The 19,465-nt window shown below is 36.8% G+C and overlaps 1 protein-coding gene across 1 annotated transcript in view; it reads right to left on the minus strand.

Moving 5' to 3' along the window:
- Nucleotides 1-19,465, minus strand: part of TSGA10 (testis specific 10) — a 135,337-nt gene that overhangs the window by 54,665 nt on the left and 61,207 nt on the right. The window contains exons 13-15 of the mRNA XM_028104067.2: nucleotides 18,396-18,564; nucleotides 14,889-14,999; nucleotides 3,433-3,618 (exon numbers count right to left, since the gene is read on the minus strand). Of these exons, the coding sequence (XP_027959868.1) occupies nucleotides 3,433-3,618; nucleotides 14,889-14,999; nucleotides 18,396-18,564 (466 nt within the window). The remainder of the gene's footprint in view (nucleotides 1-3,432; nucleotides 3,619-14,888; nucleotides 15,000-18,395; nucleotides 18,565-19,465) is intronic.

A 19,465-nucleotide genomic window follows, 5' to 3' on the forward strand; every position in this document is an offset into this window, starting at 1 on the left:
ATAAAACACTAATGAAAGAAAATTAAGACGACACAAAGAAATGGAAAGACATTCCATGCTCATGGATTGGAAGAAAAAATATTGTTAAAATGTCTATACTACCCAAAGCAATCTACACATTTAATGCAATCCCTATCAAAATACCACCAGCATTTTTCACAGAGCTAGAACAATCCTAAAATTTATATGGAACCACAAAAGGCCCCAAATAGCCAGAGGAATGTTGAAAAAGAAAACCAAAGCTGGAAGCATCACAATTCCAGATTTCAAGTTATACCACAAAGCTGTAGTGACCAAAACAAGATGGTACTGGCACAAAAATATGACACATAAATCAACAGAACAGAATAGAAAACCTAGAAATGAACCGCAGCTATGTGGTCAATTAATACTCAACAAAGTAGGAAAGAATATTCAATGGGAAAAAGTCTCTTCAACAAATGGTGTTGGGAAAAGTGGACAGCAACATGCAAAAGAATGAAACTGGGACATTCTCTTACACCAAACATAAAAATAAATTCAAAATGGATTTAAGACCTAAATATGAGACCTGAAACCATAAAAATCCTAGAGGAGAACACAGGCAGCAACCTCTTTGCCACAGGCCATAGCAACTTCTTTCTAGATAGGTCTCTTGAGGCAAGGGAAGCAAAAGCAAAAATAAACTATTGGGACTTTATCAAAATAAAAAGCACAGCAAAGGAAACAATCAACAAAACTAAAAGGCAATCTATGGAATGGGAGAGGATATTTGCAAATGACATTAACGATAAAAGATTAGTATCCAAAATATATAAAGAACTTAGAAAACTCAACACCCCAAAAATAAATAATCCAATTAAAAGGGGGCCGAAGATATGAATAGACATTTTTCCAAAGAAGACCTATAGATGGCCAACAGACACATGAAAAGATGCTCAACATCACTCATCATCAGAGAAATACAAATCAAAATTACAATGAGATATCACCTCAAACCTGTCAGAATGTCTAAAAACAACACAAGAAACAAGTATTGGTGAGGATGCAGAGAAAGGGGAACCTCTTGCACTTTTGGTGGGAATGCAAATTGGTGCAGCCACTCTGGAAAACAGTACAGAGTTTTCTCAAAAAGTTAAAAATAGAGCTACCCTAAGATCCAGCAATTGCACCACTAGGTATTTACCCAAAGAACACAAAAATACTAATTCAAACGGATACATGCACCCAATGTTTATAGCAGCATTATCTACAATAGCCAAATTATGGAATAGCCCACATGTCTTCTGGCTGATGAATGGATAAAGAAGATGTGGTATAAGGGCACCTGGGTGGCTCAGTTAAGTGCCTGCCTTCAGCTCAGGTCATGATCTCAAGGTCCAGGGATCAAGCCCTGCTCTGGGCTCCCTGCTCAGTGGGGAGCTTCTCCCTCTGCCTCTCCCCCACCTAGGCTCATGCTTGCACTCTCTCTCAAATAAATAAATAAAATCTTTTAAAAAATTTGGGGGGAACATTAATCCCAGATATCAAGACTTAACATAAAACTATAGAAACTCCAAGGATTTATTGTTGGCAAACAGATAAAATGACCAATGGAGCAAAACAAATGGAAACAAAGTAGACAAAGTAGACATAATTCAGTGAATAAAGGATGGTGGATATCCATCCACAAAAACAAAAATTACATCTCTATTTTAAACCATACACAATTCAATCTCAAGTGGATTAAAGATCTAAATGTGAAGGGCAAAATTTCACATACTTCTAGAATTTTAGAAGAACTTTTAAAATATAAGAAAATATCTTTCTGGTCTTGGGATAGTAAAGGATTTCTTAAAGAAGACATAGAAACATAAACCATATGGGAAAAGACTGATGATAATTCTGAAAGCATCAGAATATAAACAGAACCAGGTCTGGTTCTGTTTATATTGCAAGCACAGTGAAAAAACAAGCCACAAAGAGAGGATAACTATAGTATCTTTAAAAGGAATATTATCAAGAATATATAGGTAATTCCTATAAATCAATTTGAAAAAGATAAATAACCTAATAGAAAAATGGGCAAAATTTACAAAAATTCATTCAAGAGAATCAAGAGAAAATTTTATAGAGGAGGAATTCCAAATGGCCAAAAAAGATAAAAGGATCGCCAATTTCATTTGTAATCAAGGAAACAGAAAACAGAACATATAGAAAAAAATGCAAAAGTCTGAACACATCAAGTATTGATTAGTACTTGAGAAAATAACAACTCCATGATATCTGGTGAAAGGGCAAAACTGTAGAGAGCATTTTGACAATACTTAGAAGAGTTAAAATTGCCCATATCTTGGATCCAGGTATTCCACTTCTGGGCATAAACCCAGAGAAATATATACCCAAGGAGAAATCTAAAAGATGCAGCATTTTATTACAGAAGATGTGAAGATAATTAAATTTCCTTTAATATGGGAATGAATTTTAAAAATAAAATATACAATGACTACAGATGCAACTGTTTGGATATATACTGTAGGTATGAAAATAGATAAATTTCAAAATTATAATATGGAGCAAAAAGTCAAACTGCAAATGGATATCTAGAGTATCACTTAAAAACTTAAAGCACACAAAACATTATACATAATGTATGGGTAATAAATATGTAGAAAAAGTATAAATACATACAAAAGAGTTACAAAAGTGACATGAAAGTTATCCAGGCCAACCATTAGGGAGGGAGGTGGGGAAAGGATGAAGAGTTGTATCTGTAATATTTGGTTTCTTTACAAAGACAGTCTTGAAGCAATATGGAAAAGTCCTTCAACTAGGGAGATGGGTATATGTGTGTTATTTATATTACTTTTTTTTAAAGATTTTATTTATTCATTTGAGACACAGAGATACAGAGAGAGAGAGAGAGCATGAGCAGGGAAAGAGGCAGAGGGAGAGGGAGAAGCAGGCTCCCCAACGAGCAGGGAGCCTGATGTGGGGCTCAATCCCAGGACCCCGGGATCACGACCCAAGCTGAAGGCAGACGCTTAACCATCTGAGACACCCAGGTGCCCCGAAAGTTATCCAGGCCAACCATTAGGGAGGGAGGTGGGGAAAGGATGAAGAGTTGTATCTGTATTTTGTTTCTTTACAAAGACAGTCTTGAAGCAATATGGAAAAATCCTTCAACTAGCTAGGGAGATGGGTGTATGTGTGTTATTTATATTACTTTATTTTTAACTTTCCTAGTATGTTTGAAATAATTCCTAATTTTTAAAAATGCTAGATTATTCTAGTTGTAGGGCAGTTAATAGATTAAAGCGGAACCAGAGCGGATATAGGACAACAGTTAGTCTACAATTCACAGTATATATATTTAAATAATTTAAATGTTTATTTATATATTTATGGAATGCCAAACAAAACTCTTTTAACAATGATGCAGGATGTCCTGCAAGTATATTTTCCCAAACTTACCTGCTCGACCTCTCTGTTGAGAGAATCTACTTTTTCTTTTAATCTGTTACCCTCTGCCTCAGCAGTGATAAGTTCTAATTTGAGGGTATTGTTATCTGCCTCTGCTTGACGGGCCTTATTTTCCCAGTTTTCGGCATCTTCATTGGCTTTTCGGAGTTGATCCATCATTTGCCGGTTCTCAGATTCCTAAAAAGCAAATCTTAGGTATTACTTTAAAAGATGTAAAATGGTCAACATATGATGCAAATTAAACATTACTTGCCAGATCACTGGGAATTTATTTGCTACAGGATCATTTAGAACATAACCTCAAGGAATCCTATCCATATGCAATTTAGAATGTTGGGCATCCTGTAATTAACAAAAGGGAGTGGGACCAGGATCTGCCCTGGCTTGAGTCACACTTACCCATCTAGTAAAGTTAAGCTGTTTACTCTTATCTTTAGAACCTGGATGAATATGTTCTTATATTTGCTTTTGTTCAAACAAAATCCTTCATTGCCTCCTTTCCCTATATATTTGTTTACTCACTACTTATTGGTCTGGTTTTTCAGTCTCTGCCTTGGCCTAACCTTTTATATCTGTGGATTCCCTTGTTCTTGACCACTTTTCTAGGTTGTACTGGCCACAGAATTTCTCACTGTTTGCATATCTCAAGCATCAACTTCTGATAATTCTGTTGGTTTGGCACATTTCCTGTCTAGCTCCTGCCTTTCATTCATAACCCCAACCTTAATTTTCTCCATCATGGACTATTCTATGATTCACTGTTCTAATAACTTGTCTAAAATTACTAAGAAGTAAAATACCAAACCTATGCCAATAAACACTGTTCATAAATATATAGTCAAAATGGGCATTTGATATAGAACATTTTTAAAACCTTAAAAGGTCTATCATGACAGATTGACTAAAGTGGGATCTTATTTCTCTCCCGTTTTTTAAGATTTTATTTATTTATTTGAGAGAGAGTTGTGTGTGTGTGTGTGTGTATGTGTGAGGGGAGGGGCAGAGGGAGAGGGAGAGAGAGAATCTCAAGCTTGACTCAGGGCTTGATCTCAGGACCCTGAGATCATGACCTGAGTGGAAACTAAGAGTTGGTCATCTCACTTACTGAGCCACTGTGGCACCCCCAGGGGATCTTATTTCTAAAGGAAAACAACCAGCTCCACAAATGATATACTATATTGAGTAATCATTATGAGGCTATTTTTGAAAACGTATTTTAGTAAAATGGTTTGGCCAATTCATTCTTAAAACGTCATTATAATTTTGGTAATTAATTAAAAAGGTACTACATCTCTTTCTCTTTTTCTCTCCTACCTGTTAATAAACACTGAATATCTCTATCAGAACCATAAAGTGATCAAATTGCAATAAGCAATGTCTCACCATTATAAGGCTTTCAAGTCAGATTTTCACCAATATGGTTCATCAGGAGCCTGGTTGAAATTCAGTTAATATCGCCACCTTGTGGTTTGGTTACCTATGACTAATGTAAAAGATTTTTGCCAAGTCTGTAGTTAACAAGTTAACATACTATACTACTGCATGGGTTTCAAGATTCAGATATTCTGAATGTGCCACTATAAATCTGATGTGTTTTCCATTATCGTACTAAAAATAACAGTTGTGTACAAAGTGTGTACCTCAGAGGTACAGAGTACAGTATACATAACCATCAATGTTCACCCTCTTAACTTTCTGTAGTACTCACTGTCTATACCAGTCGCTTAACACTGCCTTACAGCTTTACGCTGTTAGGTATGGATGTCCAGTCTCCCCAATAACATTCTGAATTCCTCGAAGATAGAAGCCATTTTTTAAAAATTACATTTAGTTTTCTGACTAAAATATGAACCATTTTTTATATTAAATGTAGTTTGGGGACTCCCAGGTCATGTGGTTCAAAGTTTCAGGAGTAAAAATGATTGTTATTAAATGTCTCTTCTGGCCACCAAATACCTAGTGCACGTCCCTCTGGGCAATGAGAGACCGTATTTTCCCCTTTTTGTATCCACTCAAAGCAGCCAGAGCATTGTGGGGCCCAAGACAAGCAACATTTTAAAGAAAGTGAAACTATTCCTTGGTATTCTCCAATTCCCTCTTTCAGGATCTGTTTACCTCTTTCTGGTGCTGCCCCCACCTCTGTACCCCACAGCTCCCTCTCATCTATGACTGGGCTCATTACAATACTCCCCCACAGCAAAGCTGGGACTGCCTCAGCTGGAATCCTATGTACTACCTGACTGAATTATGGATACAGCCTCTCCTAAATGATCTCCCTTTCTGATTTTGTTACCCTTCTGATTTATTCTTGCCAACATTACCAGAATGATCTTTCTAAAATGCAACTCTTCAAATAATTTCTGTGCTCATGTTGTAACAAAAGATTCCTGAAAACAGAATTCAAACGAGTCCTTCTCCCCCTGTATTATCACCACCTACACACTCCTCTCTAGCTATAGAACCTACTCTTTTCCCCCCTTACACTTTGCTCATGTTTTCTCCACTGCCTGGGGTGCCATTCTGTTTCCTGTTTGTCATGTCTGGGACCTCAGCACCTAGCATACTACATACTGAATGAATGAGTGAATGAATCAAGTATTCAACAATTCTTAATGGACCTATGGTTTGTTCTCTCAAGGGACTGCCTGGATCCACCCAGTTTTCTGTGAAATAAAATCTCTTTTAAAAACCTCATACTAGCCTCAAGACATTAAAATAGAGCTAGCTACCCTAAGACCCAGGAATTGCACTAATAGGTATTTACCTCAAAGATACAGATGTAGTGAAAGGAAGGGGCACCTCTACCCCAATGTTCATAGCAGCAATGTCCACAAAGGCCAAACTATGGAAGAAGCCGAGATGTCCTTCAACAGATGAATGGATAAAGAATATGTGGTTCATATAGACAATGGAATATTACTCAGCCATCAGAAAGGATGAATACCTACCATTTGCTTCGACATGGATGGAACTGGAGGGGATTATGCTAAGTGAAATAAGTCAAGCAGAGAAAGACAATTATCATATGGTTTCGCTCATATGTGGAACATAAGGAACAGCACAGAGGACCACAGGGGAAGGGAGAGAAAACTGAATGGGAAGAAATCAGAGACGGAGATAAACCATGAAAGACTCTAGACTCTGGGAAACAAACTGAGGGTTGCAGAAAGGAGGGGGGTGGGGGGATGGGGTACCTGGGTGATGGATATTAAGGAGGGCTCGTGTTGTGATGAGCACTGGGTGTTATACTCAACTAATGAATCATTGAACACTACATCAAAAACTAATGATGTACTATATGTTGGCTAATTGAACATAATAATAAAAAAAAGTATTAAAAAATGAATGATGTATATGTTGGCTAACTGAACATAATAAAAAAAAATGCATTCTTTTCCTGAAAACAAAACAAAACCTCATACTAGGATGCTACCAGCTGAAAGTAGCCTGATGTGTGATGTCTGAAAATACAATTCCACAATCTAAAAGCCCCAGTCTCTAATGGTGGGATTTCAAGTAATGTGACAGGCTAGGGAGAAAAGGGGAAGTGTCTAACACTGACTAAAAGCTTAGTACATTAAATGTTCAGATGTTCATTTATTTATATTCTACCTTCTTCCAGAATATACTTAAATGATTCACTATGCTAGGTCTATTTTACTTTCTTGGGCCTTCTTTTCAATTACAGATGGGCCACTGAGACTCAGAGAGGTTGACCGGCACACATAAGTCCATGTTATTAGTGAGAAGAGGGGTCAGCCCTATCTGATTTACAGTATTATGTTGCTGGCACCTTAAAATCAAGACTTGTAGGAAACCACCTGCTTTGCCAATGTAAGGCTGCTGCCTTACTGTCTTACTTGCAATACAGGAGTCCTCAGAATTTATTCTCTCTCAAGGTCTAAAATAGTCTTATACATACCAAAAATGTTCAAGAAATTTTTGTAAACTGTTAATAAATGAGATGTTAAATAAAACAAGGAAAACAGTTTGGGGGGGTGGAAAGTTCCTATTAATGGTTTGAGTGGTATGTAGGGAACACTATACCTATTATAGTAATCAATCCAATTACAGTATTTTATTTTTTTATTTAAATTCAATTAGCCAACATATAGTACATCATTAGTTTCAGATGTAGAGTTCAGTTATTCATCAGTTGCATATAACACCCAGTGCTCATCACACCACGTGCCCTCCTTAATGCCTACCACGCAATTACCCCATCTCCCCACTCACCTCCCCTCCAGCAACCCCCAGTTTGTTTCCTATAGTTAAGAGTCTCTCATAGTTTTTTCTCCCTCTCTGATGACTTTTCAGTTTTCCCTCCCTTCCCCTATGATCCTTTGTGCTGTTTCTTAAATTCCACATAGGATTGAAACCATATAATTGTCTTTCTCTGATTGACTTATTTTGCTCAGCATAATACCCTCCATTTCCATCCACATTGATGTAAATGGTAACTATTCATCCTTTCCATGTATTCCATATATACCAATATTCCATATATACCACATCTTCTTTATCCATTCATCTGTCAATGGACATCTTGGCTCCTTCCACAGTTTGGCTATTGTGGATACTGCTGCTATGAACACTGGGATGCAGGTGCCCCTTCAGATCACATTTGTATCTTTGGGGTAAATACCCAGTAGTGTAATTGCTGGTTCATGGGGTAGCTCTATTTTTTTTTTTAAGATTTTATTTATTTATTTGAGAGAGAGAGAATGAGAGCCAGAGAGCACGAGAGGGAAGAGCGTCAGAGGGAGAAGCAGACTCCCTGCTGAGCAGGGAGCCTGATGTGGGACTCGATCCCAGGACTCCAGGAACATGACCTGAGCCGAAGGCAGTTGCTTAACCAACTGAGCCACCCAGGCGCCCGGGGTAGCTCTATTTTTAACCTCTTGCGAATCTCCATAATGTTTTCCAGAGTGGCTGTATCAGCTTGCATTCCCACCAACAGTATAGGAGGGTTCCCCTTTCTCCACATCCTCGCCAACATTTGTTGTTTGCTGTCTTGTTAATTTTAGCCATTCTGACTGGTGTGAGGTGGTATCTCATTGTGGTTTTGATTTGTATTTCCTTGATGCCAAGTGACGTGGGGCATTTTTTCATATGTCTGTTAGCCATTTGTAGGTGTTCTTTGGAGAAGTGTCTGTTCATGTCTTCTGCCCATTTCTTGACTGGATTATTTGTTTTTGGGTGTTGAGTTTGAGAAGTTCTTTATAGATCTTGGATACCAGTCCTTTATCTGTAGTGTCATTTGCAAATATCTTCTCCCATTCCGTAGCTTGCCTCTTTGTTCTGTTGACTGTTTCCTTTGCTGTGCAGAAGCTTTTTATCTTGATGAAGTCCGAAAAGTTCATTTTTGCTTTTGTTTCCCTTGTCTTTAGAGATGTGTCTTGAAAGAAGTTGCTGTGGCCGATTTTGAAGAGGTTACTGCCTATGTTCTCCTCTACGATTTTGATGGATTCCTGTCTCATATTTAGGTCTTTCATCCATTTTGAGTTTATCTTTGTGTATGGTGTAAGAAAATGGTCCAGTTTCATTCTTCTACATGTGGCTGTCCAATTTCCCCAGCACCACTTGTTGAAGAGACTGTCCTTTTACCATTGGATATTCTTGCCTGCTTTGTCGAAGATTAGTTGACCAGAGTTGAGTGTCCATTTCTGGGTTCTCTATTCTATTCCATTGATCTATGTGTCTGTTTTTGTGCCAGCATCATACTGTCTTGATGATTACAGCTTTGTAATATAGCTTGAAGTCCAGCATTGTGATGCAACCAGCTTTGGTTTTCTTTTTCAATGTTCCTCTGGCTATTCGGGGTCTTTTGTGGTTCCATATAAATTTTAGGATTGTTCTAGCTCTGTGAAAAATGCTGGTGGTATTTTGACAAGGATTGCATTAAATGTGTAGATTGCTTTGGGTAGTATAGACATTTTAACAATATTTGTTCTTCCAATCCATGAGCATGGAATGTCTGTCCATTTCTTTGTATTGTCTTCATTTTCTTTCATTAGTGTTTTATAGTTTTCAGAGTACAGATTTTTCACCTCTTTGGTTAGGTTTATTCCTAGGTATCATGGATTTTGGTGCAATTGTAAATGGGATCAATTCCTTAATTTCTCTTTCTTCTGTCTCATTAGTGTGTAGAAATGCAACTGATTTCTGTGCATTGATTTTATATCCTGCCATGTTGCTGAATTCCTGTATGAGTTCTAGCAATTTTGGGATGGAGTCTTTTGCATTTCCACATAAAACATAATGTCATCTACAAAGAGTGAGAGTTTGACTTCTTCTTTGCCAATCTGAATGCCTTTTATTTCTTTTTGTTGTCTGATTGCTGAGGCTAGCACTTCCAGTACTATGTTGAACAACAATGGTGAGAGTGGGCATACCTGTCATGTTCCTGACCTTAGGGGAAAAGCTCTCAGTTTTTCCCCATTGAGAATATTTGCTGTCGGCTTTTTGTACATGGCTTTTATGATATTGAGGTATGTTCCCTCTATCCCTATACTCTGAAGAGTTTTAATCAAGAAAGCATGCTGTATTTTGTCAAATGCTTTTTCTGTGTCAACTGAGAGGATCATATGGTTCTTATCCTTTCTTTTATTAATGTAATGTATTCACGTTGATTGATTTGTGAATGTTGAACCACCCTTGCTGCCCAGGAATAAATCCCACTTGGTTGTGGTGAATAATCCTTTTAATGTAGTGTTGGAGCCTATTGGCTAGTATCTTGGTGAGAATTTTTGCATCTATGTTCATCAGGGATATTGGTCTGTAATTCTCCTTTGTGGTGGGGTCTTTGGTTTTGGGATCAAGGTAATGCTGACCTCATAGAAGGAGTATTAAAGTTTTCCTTCCATTTCTATTTTTTGAAACAGCTTCAGAAGAATAGGTATCAGTTCTTTATAAATTGTTTGGTAGAATTCCCCTGGGAAGCCTTGCAGCCCTAGACTCTTGTTTGCTGGGAGATTTTTGATTACTGCTTTAATTTCCTTGCTGTTTAGCGGTCTGTTCAGGTTTTCTATTTCTTCCTGTTTCAGTTTTAGTAGTTTATATGTTTCCAGGAATGTGTCCATTTCTTCCAGATTGCTTAATTAGTTGGCATATAGTTGTTTATATGTTCTTAAAATAGTTTGTATTTCCTTGGTGTTGGTCATGATCTCTCCTCTTTCATTCATGATTTTATTTATTTGGGTCCTTTCTCTTTTGTTTTTGATAAGTCTGGTAGGGATTTATCGATCTTATTAATTCTTTCAAAGAACTAGCTTCTAGTTTCATTGATCTGTTGTACTGTTCTTTTGGTTTCTATTTCACTGATTTCTGCTCTAATCTTTATTGTTTCCCTTTTCCTGCTTGGTTTAGGCTTTATTTGCTGTACTTTTGCTAGCTCTGTCAGGTGTAAGGTTAACTTGTGTACTTGAGACTTTTCTAATTTCTTGAGAAAAGCTTGTATTGCTATGTACTTCCTCTTAGGACCACCTTTGCTGTATCCCAAAGGTTTTGAACAGTTGTATTTTCATTTTCATTTGTTTCCATGAATTCTTTAAATTCTTCTTTAATTTCCTGGTTGACCCATTCATTCTTTAGTAGCAAGATCTGGTATCCAAGATCTATAAAGAACTTCTCAAACTCAACACCCAAAAACAAAGAGTTGATAAAATAAGAAACTAGTTGAAAAGGAAAAAAAGAAAAAAGGAAAATTTTAAATTGAAAGATAAAAGAATCATGAGAAAAAAACCCTCCAAGTGTTTGAGTTCCTTCCAAATTTCCTCTTGTGATTGAGTTCCAGTTTCAAAGTATTGTGGTCTGAAAATATGCAGGGAATAACCCCAATCTTTTGGTACCAGTTGAGACCTGATTTGTGATCCAGGATGTGATCTATTCTGGAGAATATTCCATGGGCACTCAAGAAGAATGTGTATTCTGCTGCTTTAGGATAAAATGCTCTGGATATATCTGTGAAGTCCATCTGGTCCAGTGTGTCATTCAAAGCCCTTGTTTCCTTGTTGATCTTCTGCTTACGTGATCTGCCCATTGCTGTGAGTGGGGTGTACTATTATTGTATTATTATCAATGTGTTTATTTAATTTGGTTATTAATTGGTTTATGTGACTGGCTGCTCCCAAATTAGGAGCATAAATATTTATAATTGTTAGATTTCTTGTTGGATAGACCCTTTAAGTAAGATCAAGTATTCCTCTTCATCCGTTACTACAGTCTTAGATTTTAAATCTAATTTGTCTGATATGCCCAGCTCTCTTTTGATGTCCATTGGCATGATAAACGGTTCTCCACCCCTTCACTTTCAATCTGGAGATGTCTTTAGGTCTAAAGTGAGTCTCTCATAGACAGCATATGGATGGGTCTTGCTTTTTTATCCAATCCGATACCCTGTGTCTTTTGATTCAAGCATTTAGCCCATTTATATTCAGAGTAACTACTGAAAGATATGAATTTAGTGCCATTGTATTACCTGTAAATCCCCTGTTTCTGTAGATTGTCTGTTTCTTTCTGGTCTATGCTACTTTTGGGCTCTCTCTTCACTTACAGGATCCCCTTTAATATTTCTTGCAGGACTGGTTTAGTGTTACAAATTCTTTTAGTTTCTGTTTATCCTGGAAGCTCTTTATCTCTCCTTCCATTCTGAATGACAGCCTTGCTGGATAAAGTATTCTTGACTGCATGTTTTTCTCATTACCCTGAATATATTATGCCAGCCCTTTCTGGCCTGCTAGGTCTCTGTGGCTAGGTCTGCTGCCAGTCTACTGTTTCTACCATTGTAGGTTAAGGAGCTCTTGCCTCAAGCTGCTTTCAGGATTTTCTCTTTATTTCTGAAATTTGCAAGCTTCACTATTATATGTTGGGGTGTTGATCTATTTTTATTGATTTTGGGGGGCATTCTCTCTACCTCTTGGACTTGAATGCCTGTTTCCTTCCCCAGATTAGGGAAGTTCTCAGCTATGATTTGCTAAATATACCTTCTGTCTATCTCTCTCTCTCTCTTTCTTCTTCTTCTGGGACCCCAATAATTCTAATATTGTTTCGCGTTATGGTATTGCTGACTTTTCAAAGCCTCCCCTCATGGTCCATTAGCTGTTTTTCTCTTTTCCTCAGCTTCCTTCCTTTCCATTATCTTGTCTTCTATGTCACTGACTCTCTCTTCTGCCTCATTTACATTAGCTGTTAGAGCATCCAATTTAGATTGCACCTCAGTTAAAGTATTTTTAACTTTGGCCTGATTAGATTTTATTTCTGCACAAAGAGATTCTCTAGTGTCTTTTATGCTTTTTTCAAACCCAGCTAGTAACTTTATAATCACTATACTGAATTCCAGCTCTGACATTTTACTTATATCCATATCGATTAGATATGTGGCAGAGTATTACCTCTCTTTCTTTCCTTTGTTTTGAATTCCTCCTAGTCATTTTGTCCAGAGAAGAATGAAGAGAACAAAATAAAAAATATCAACCATGACCCAAGCAAAATACACACTAGACACAACCAAAGAGGTCAGAATCCAAAAAAGAAAAGAAAAAGAAAAAAAAGGGGGGGGGAATATAAAATCCCACGTGGATAAAACAGGGTGATCCACTTTGTCCTGGGTGTATTTTGGTCTGTTTGTTAGAAGACACTAAATCCCAAAATTGTAAAGAAAGCAAATTTATATATATATATATATATATATATATATATATATATATATATATACACACAAAAATAAAATTGAATACAATGAAAGGAAGCCAAAAATGAAGACTATATCTATAAAATATAAATGTAAAATGAAAGTTAAAGAAGACTTAGAAACAAAGAGTTGATAAAATAAGAAACTAGTTGAAAAGGAAAAAAGAAAAAAGGAAAAGGAAAATTTTAAATTGAAAGATAAAAGAATCATGAGAAAAAAACCCCTCAAATTCTATATATTTTTCCCTAGCATTGGAGTTATGCAGTACTGCATGGTTGGTAAACTTGATACTCCCCTGATGTTTTGCTGGTCATCTGGGGGAGGGACCTGCTGTGCTGATTTTCAGGTGTCTTTGCCTGGGCAGAGTTGCACCACCCTTTGCCAGGGGGCTGGGCTCAGTGTAAGCTGCTTTGGGTTCTTCTATGTGGCTTTTGTTCCCTGAAAGCTTTCTGTGCCACTTTAGAGGATGAAACTAAAAATGGCAGTGCCCTGATCTCCAGCCCTGAAAAATGGTGGCCCCCTCTCTTCATTAAACCCTCAGGGAAAAGCAGTCTTCACTTTTCAGTGCGCCAACCTCTGCAGACTCCTGCTGTGTGCACCCATACCAATCCTCCTGTGGAAAGGAGGGTCGCCACAGGCCTGCCACTTGCAGGACTCCTGCATGAAGAGCAGTTGCCCCATCCTCCCAGTTTGTGGTTTATGGCAAACCGAGCTGCAAGCCCACTTCCAGGCTCACTAACCATAGCCAGTTTCCCCGCTCTAATGCTTGGGAACTCTGCCAGCTCAGGCACCCCCGTTCTTTCTGTGACCCCAGGGATCCTGAGACCACACTATCCCATCCAGGATTCTGCTCCACTTTGCCACGTGAGCACCTTTCAGGCAGGGGCATCTCTCAGTGGGGCAGACTTCTAAAAGTTCCAATTTTGCATTCTAGGGCTATATCACTTTCTGGTAGCCAGTTTATAGAGGCTCCCTCCCCCTGACCATTTATTGTACTATATATCTCCTCCGATTCACTTCTCCGCACCTCTTCCTTACAAAAAGTGGTCACTTCTCTATTTGTAGAATTCCAGAAATTCTTTTCTTACATCTCAGGTTGAATTCATAGGTGTTCAGAATGATCTGACAGTTATCTAGCTAAATTCAAGGGACCAGATGAAATGAGGACCCCTACTCTTCAGCCATCTTGCCTCCCTCTCCCAACTACAGTAGTTTAGATAATATTTTACCAAATGGGCTTACCTAACATCCTTGGTCAAGCTATTACATGGTTGCCACACATATACCCAGATTCATTTGGTATTATCTGATGTATGCTACAGGTGTCTGGTCAAATGGTTACTAACAGAGAAGTATGGAGCAGAGCCATCTACTCTCAGGTCCTAAGAAATAGATGGTCCCATAACAAGGTGATCAATTCTGATCTGCTACACAATCAGGTGGAGCCTCTTTTGTCAAAGGTTTGTAAACTGAAAACTATATTTTTCAAATATAAGTGATTCTTATCCTTTATCCTTCATCCAATTAGCAGGATTCTACTTATCTAGAATAGCTGAGTGGCAAACTAAAAGTGACATATTCTTGAGTTACCTTTCTGGACATTGGTGACATTCTAAATATAGAGTCAATGCATCATTGTCAACACGAAAATATGCTATGTATTAAGGAAAGACTTGATTCAGCTGTCCCTATAATCAATAACTTTAGCAAAATCTCTTAGATGTTATGAGCAAAAAGGAAAAAATTATATACATACTTCAGATTTTAATATATTCTTCAGCTTGTTAACCTCCAAATTAGTATCTTGGACCTTCTGCTTTATGTCATTAAGCTCATTGTGCGTATCATTCAATTTTTTAGACAGGGCCTATAAGAAAAAGATAGCTAAACTTGACTACAAAAAAGTAAAAAATTGCTCTTTGTCAAAAACCATAAATTTTAAATGTTTGTAATAATGATAAATGAAAGTTAATATACCTAATATACAAAACTCACAAAAACCCCAAAACCCAAAATCTTCATGCCTTTTAATATCACACTCTTTGCCTTAAGACCTTGCAACTCCTTCCAGTGAGTAGAAGTCCATTAACCACACCTCTATCTAAATTTGCCTTCACAATTTGTTTGGCTAATGGAACAATAAACAATATAACACAAATATAGGCTTGAAAATTATTTCTTTATTGGGACTTTCTTTTTGCTGCTTTTGGAAATACTGCAACTATTACCATGTGAATAAATCTGGGTGAGGCTGTGGGATAATAGGAGACATGAGGCCCAACATCCCACTAGGGAAAAAAATAAAACAAAAAACACAAAAATCAAAATAGTAAATGAGCGAAGAACCCAAGCAGACAATTCACAAAAAGGAAGCACAAGTAGATAATACTGGAAAAAAGTTAAAATTTACTAGTAATCAAAAAAAAAGTTTTTAATTTTTTAAAATGTTCAATTTTTACATATTAATTTTAAATTTAAATAATTTTTAAAATTAAATACTATTTTGCCTATCAAATTAGTGAAGAATTAAAGTTATTCTGTTATAGCAAGAAATAAGCATTTCCATGTACCTTGGAGTAAACATAAATTTGCAAAAAGCAAATCTATGATCTGCTATCTGCTATCTATAATCTATTTCAAGAAACATTTTTAAATGCTCATAAAAAAGGAAAGACAAATATGTTGCTTGTTGAAGGTGAGACATAGATACATAAGTACTCACTACCTTTGAAAATGTCCACTTAGAAAGGTTTTTTTTTTAATTTATAAAACAAACCTCATAAGCTTTGATTTGATTTGAAACTAAATCGAGTAAAATTTAACATAAAGAATGTTCACTAAGGCATTATTTGTTATGGTGACAATATTTATTCACATTAAGTGAACGATGCAGTAAATAATAATATCTACATAGTGGTATAACCACATGCAACATTATGTATCTATGAGAAATATTTAGAATAATTTTTAGTAACAGAGGAAAATGTTCATCTATATTTTGTAAAAAAGTAAGGATAAAACACTAAAAATATTTCATCCCAATTTGTTAAAAATTGTGGTTTTGAGGATGATATTTTTTAAAGGCTTCTGCTTTCCAAATTTTCTACGATATGGGTTCTAAACTTGTGGTCCACAGAAGGATCCATCTTCTTGGGCCTATAACTCAAAGGAAAAAACTACTATTGAACAAATGTAAATTGTTGTAACAATTTTTTTCTGATTATAAAAAGTGTTTATGAAGTTTTAACAAAGCAGGGTAGTGCTTATGATGTCACAGTAAGCTAATAATAGCTGTAAGATATTTATCCAGTGATTATGCTGGACACTCTGATGAGTGCTTTCTAGGCATATTCTCATTTGCTCTCCATTTTTACATATATAAACTGAGATTCAGGGAAGTTAAATGGTATGATCACCCAGACAGGCAGGAGATTCAAACTCATGAGTCTTAAATACTCCAATCTACTGACTTACCATGTAGAAAAAAGGATGATTTAAAATGGCATGTTTTTTATCCCAGTTACATTAAAAAGTTCATGTAAATAAAAGTACAAAAAGTAGGGGTGCCTGGGTAGCTCAGTCAGTTAAGCATCTGCCTTTGGCTCAGGTCATGATCCCAGAGTCGTGGGATTGAGCCCCACATCAGGCTCCCTGATCAGTGGGGAATCTGCTTCTCCCTCTCCCTCTGCCTGCCACTCCCTCTGCTTGTGCTCTCTCTCTCTGGCAAATAAATCTTTAAAAAAAAAAAAAAGTACAGAGGCGCCTGGGTGGCTCAGTTGTTAAGCATCTGCCTTCAGCTCAGATCATGATCCCGGGTCCTGGGATCGAGCCCTGCATCGGGCTCCCTGCTCAGCATGGAGTCTACTTCTCCCTCTCCTACTCCCCCTGCTTGTGTTCCCTCTCTTGCTGTCTCTCTCTCTGTCAAAAAATAAATAAAATCTTTTTAAAAAAGTACAAAAAGTATTTAAAATACATGGAAAATCAGTAAAAAAAATATGTTAACAGTAGCTATTCTGGGTGGTAAAAAGGAAAGTGTTTAATCTAGTTTTTCATAAACATAAGTTACATTTACCTTTAGCCTATTTGCTCTAACTATGAGTACACAAAAGTAGATCCTATAAATTCATACCTTCGTTTTTGCTATACATTAACTTTAAAAAAAAACTTTTAGAATAGTTTTAGATTTACAGAAAAGTTGTGAAAATAGTACAGAGTCCCCATCTACCCTATGTTTGGTGTCTACTTATATCAGTATGGTACATTTATCACCATTAATGAAACAATATTGATATATTACTAACTAAAGTCCGTATTTTATGCAAAATTACTTCATTTCTGTCCCAAGATCCCATTATTAACTTTTTTTTAAAATTTATTTATTTATTTATTTTCAGAGAGTGTGTGAGCGGAGGGGGGGGCAGAAGGAGAGGGAGAAAGAGAATCTCAAGCCGACTGCCTGCTGAGTGCGGAGCCCGATGTGTGCTCAATCTCACCACTGTGAGATCATGACCAGAGCCAAAATCAAGTCAGTCGGACGCTTAACTGACTGAGGCACCCACGTGCCCCTCATTAACTTTTGACCACAGTATTTTAACATCTCGGCAATTTTTTTTTATAATTAACAAAGCATTGCAGCTTTATATCTGTTTATGTAAATTAAAACTACAGACTTTCATGATGCAAACTAAACACATTGAGAGTGACAGCAAGTGGGAGGAATCATTTAGACTAAGTCATTTTAAGGGGGGTAAGAAATCTTCCAAAAAGTTTTTAATGTTCAAATTAAAATAATGATATTGGAAATAAAAAGAGTGGATACACTGAAATATATTGGCTTAAAGAGGGAGTAATTATAAAAGAAAATTTCCCAAAGAATCACATGCTAGAGAGGACCAAAATATGTGGCATGGTCCATACACTCATACTTAAACAGAATAATAGTCCATCAAATAAATCTACCCCACTCTCAAAAGTTTCTGAAGGCTTTTATCTTCCTTTGTTGATTTGTTCAAATATTTATTCTCAAGTAAGAAAGTACTTCCGAAGGTTTAATATAAATCTATTATATCACCACTCCCTCTCTCTAATACTTCATGTCTGAGAATCTCATTTAGAAATTATGTGACATATTCTGTGTAATAAAGTTTAAAAAAATGGCTGATTCCAAAGCCTGAGCTCTTCTACAAAATGAAATGAGGACTGTGTCTCGGAATAAAACAAAAAATTTTCTTGGAGGAAAAAAAGATTCTAGGTAAAAGTATACCTGGTTTTCTTGTTTAGCTTTAGAAAACTGTTCTTGGAGATTGTCATTCTCATGAGCCAAGATATCTCTTTCCCTGGCAATCTGAGCGAGCTCATCATTTGTTTCATCCAATTGCCGACGCATTCTGGAAATGTCTTGTTCACACATAATTAGGGCTTCGGTAGACTGTCTATTCCACAAATCATATAGTACATAAGAGACATTTTACCAAAAACAGAATAACAAATTCTCATAAGACAGAAGATGGACAGTTTAGCCATGTTTTAACACATTTAAAATTTAAATATAGTTCACTGGAGTTTATCTCTGTTACCCGCATTTCACTATAAAAAGGGATGCTAAATATACATAATAGTCAATGATTTGCTAAGTATTTCATAACTTCTGATGTTCAAGTATAAGAAAGCCTTCATCCTACCTCTAGCTGCTATAGCTTAGTCTTCTTTGCAGGTTCCTCGTTCTCTGTCCTCTGTCCTCTTAAAAATTAATGGTTCTCAGGGTTTAACTCTCAGCCTCTCCTGATTCTTCTCGCTCTACCCCTTCTCTCAGAAAATCCTATTCATAGCATGGCTCCCAGCCCCATCTTCAGAAGAGTCTGAAATCTCATCTCTACCTCAGCCTCTTCCTTAATACTCCAAACTCATATTTAACTGATTACTAGACATATCTACAAGAAAGTCTCAAAGGCTCTTCAAATTCAGAGGAAAATCAGGTGTTTCCACATACTTTCATAATGTCCAGTATTCATCCCCAGCCAGAAACCTAGCATTCTCCTAGATTCTTCCCCTCACAAGCACCTCACTCCTCTGTCTCTCAACTCATCCACCCCAATCTATCATCATCTCTTTGGCCTGGGTAATCTTTCTAACACAAAACTCTCCCCAATTTTTTAAAAATGATTTCTTATTGTCCAAAAGATAAAACCACGACTCATTTGTCTACACCACAGGCCTCTGCCTAGTTAGCCCTTCCTTCCACCACTTCTCTTAACACTTTGGGTTCCAACACACTCACCTCCTTGCCACTCAAGAGGCTCTTGAACATGATCTGTGGTTCTTTACTATTCTTTT

The sequence above is a fragment of the Eumetopias jubatus genome, unplaced genomic scaffold, assembly GCF_037043125.1.
Source record: "Eumetopias jubatus isolate StellerSeaLion01/CBP00866 unplaced genomic scaffold, mEumJub1_p1.0 scaffold_9, whole genome shotgun sequence".
Lineage (NCBI taxonomy): Eukaryota > Metazoa > Chordata > Mammalia > Carnivora > Otariidae > Eumetopias > Eumetopias jubatus.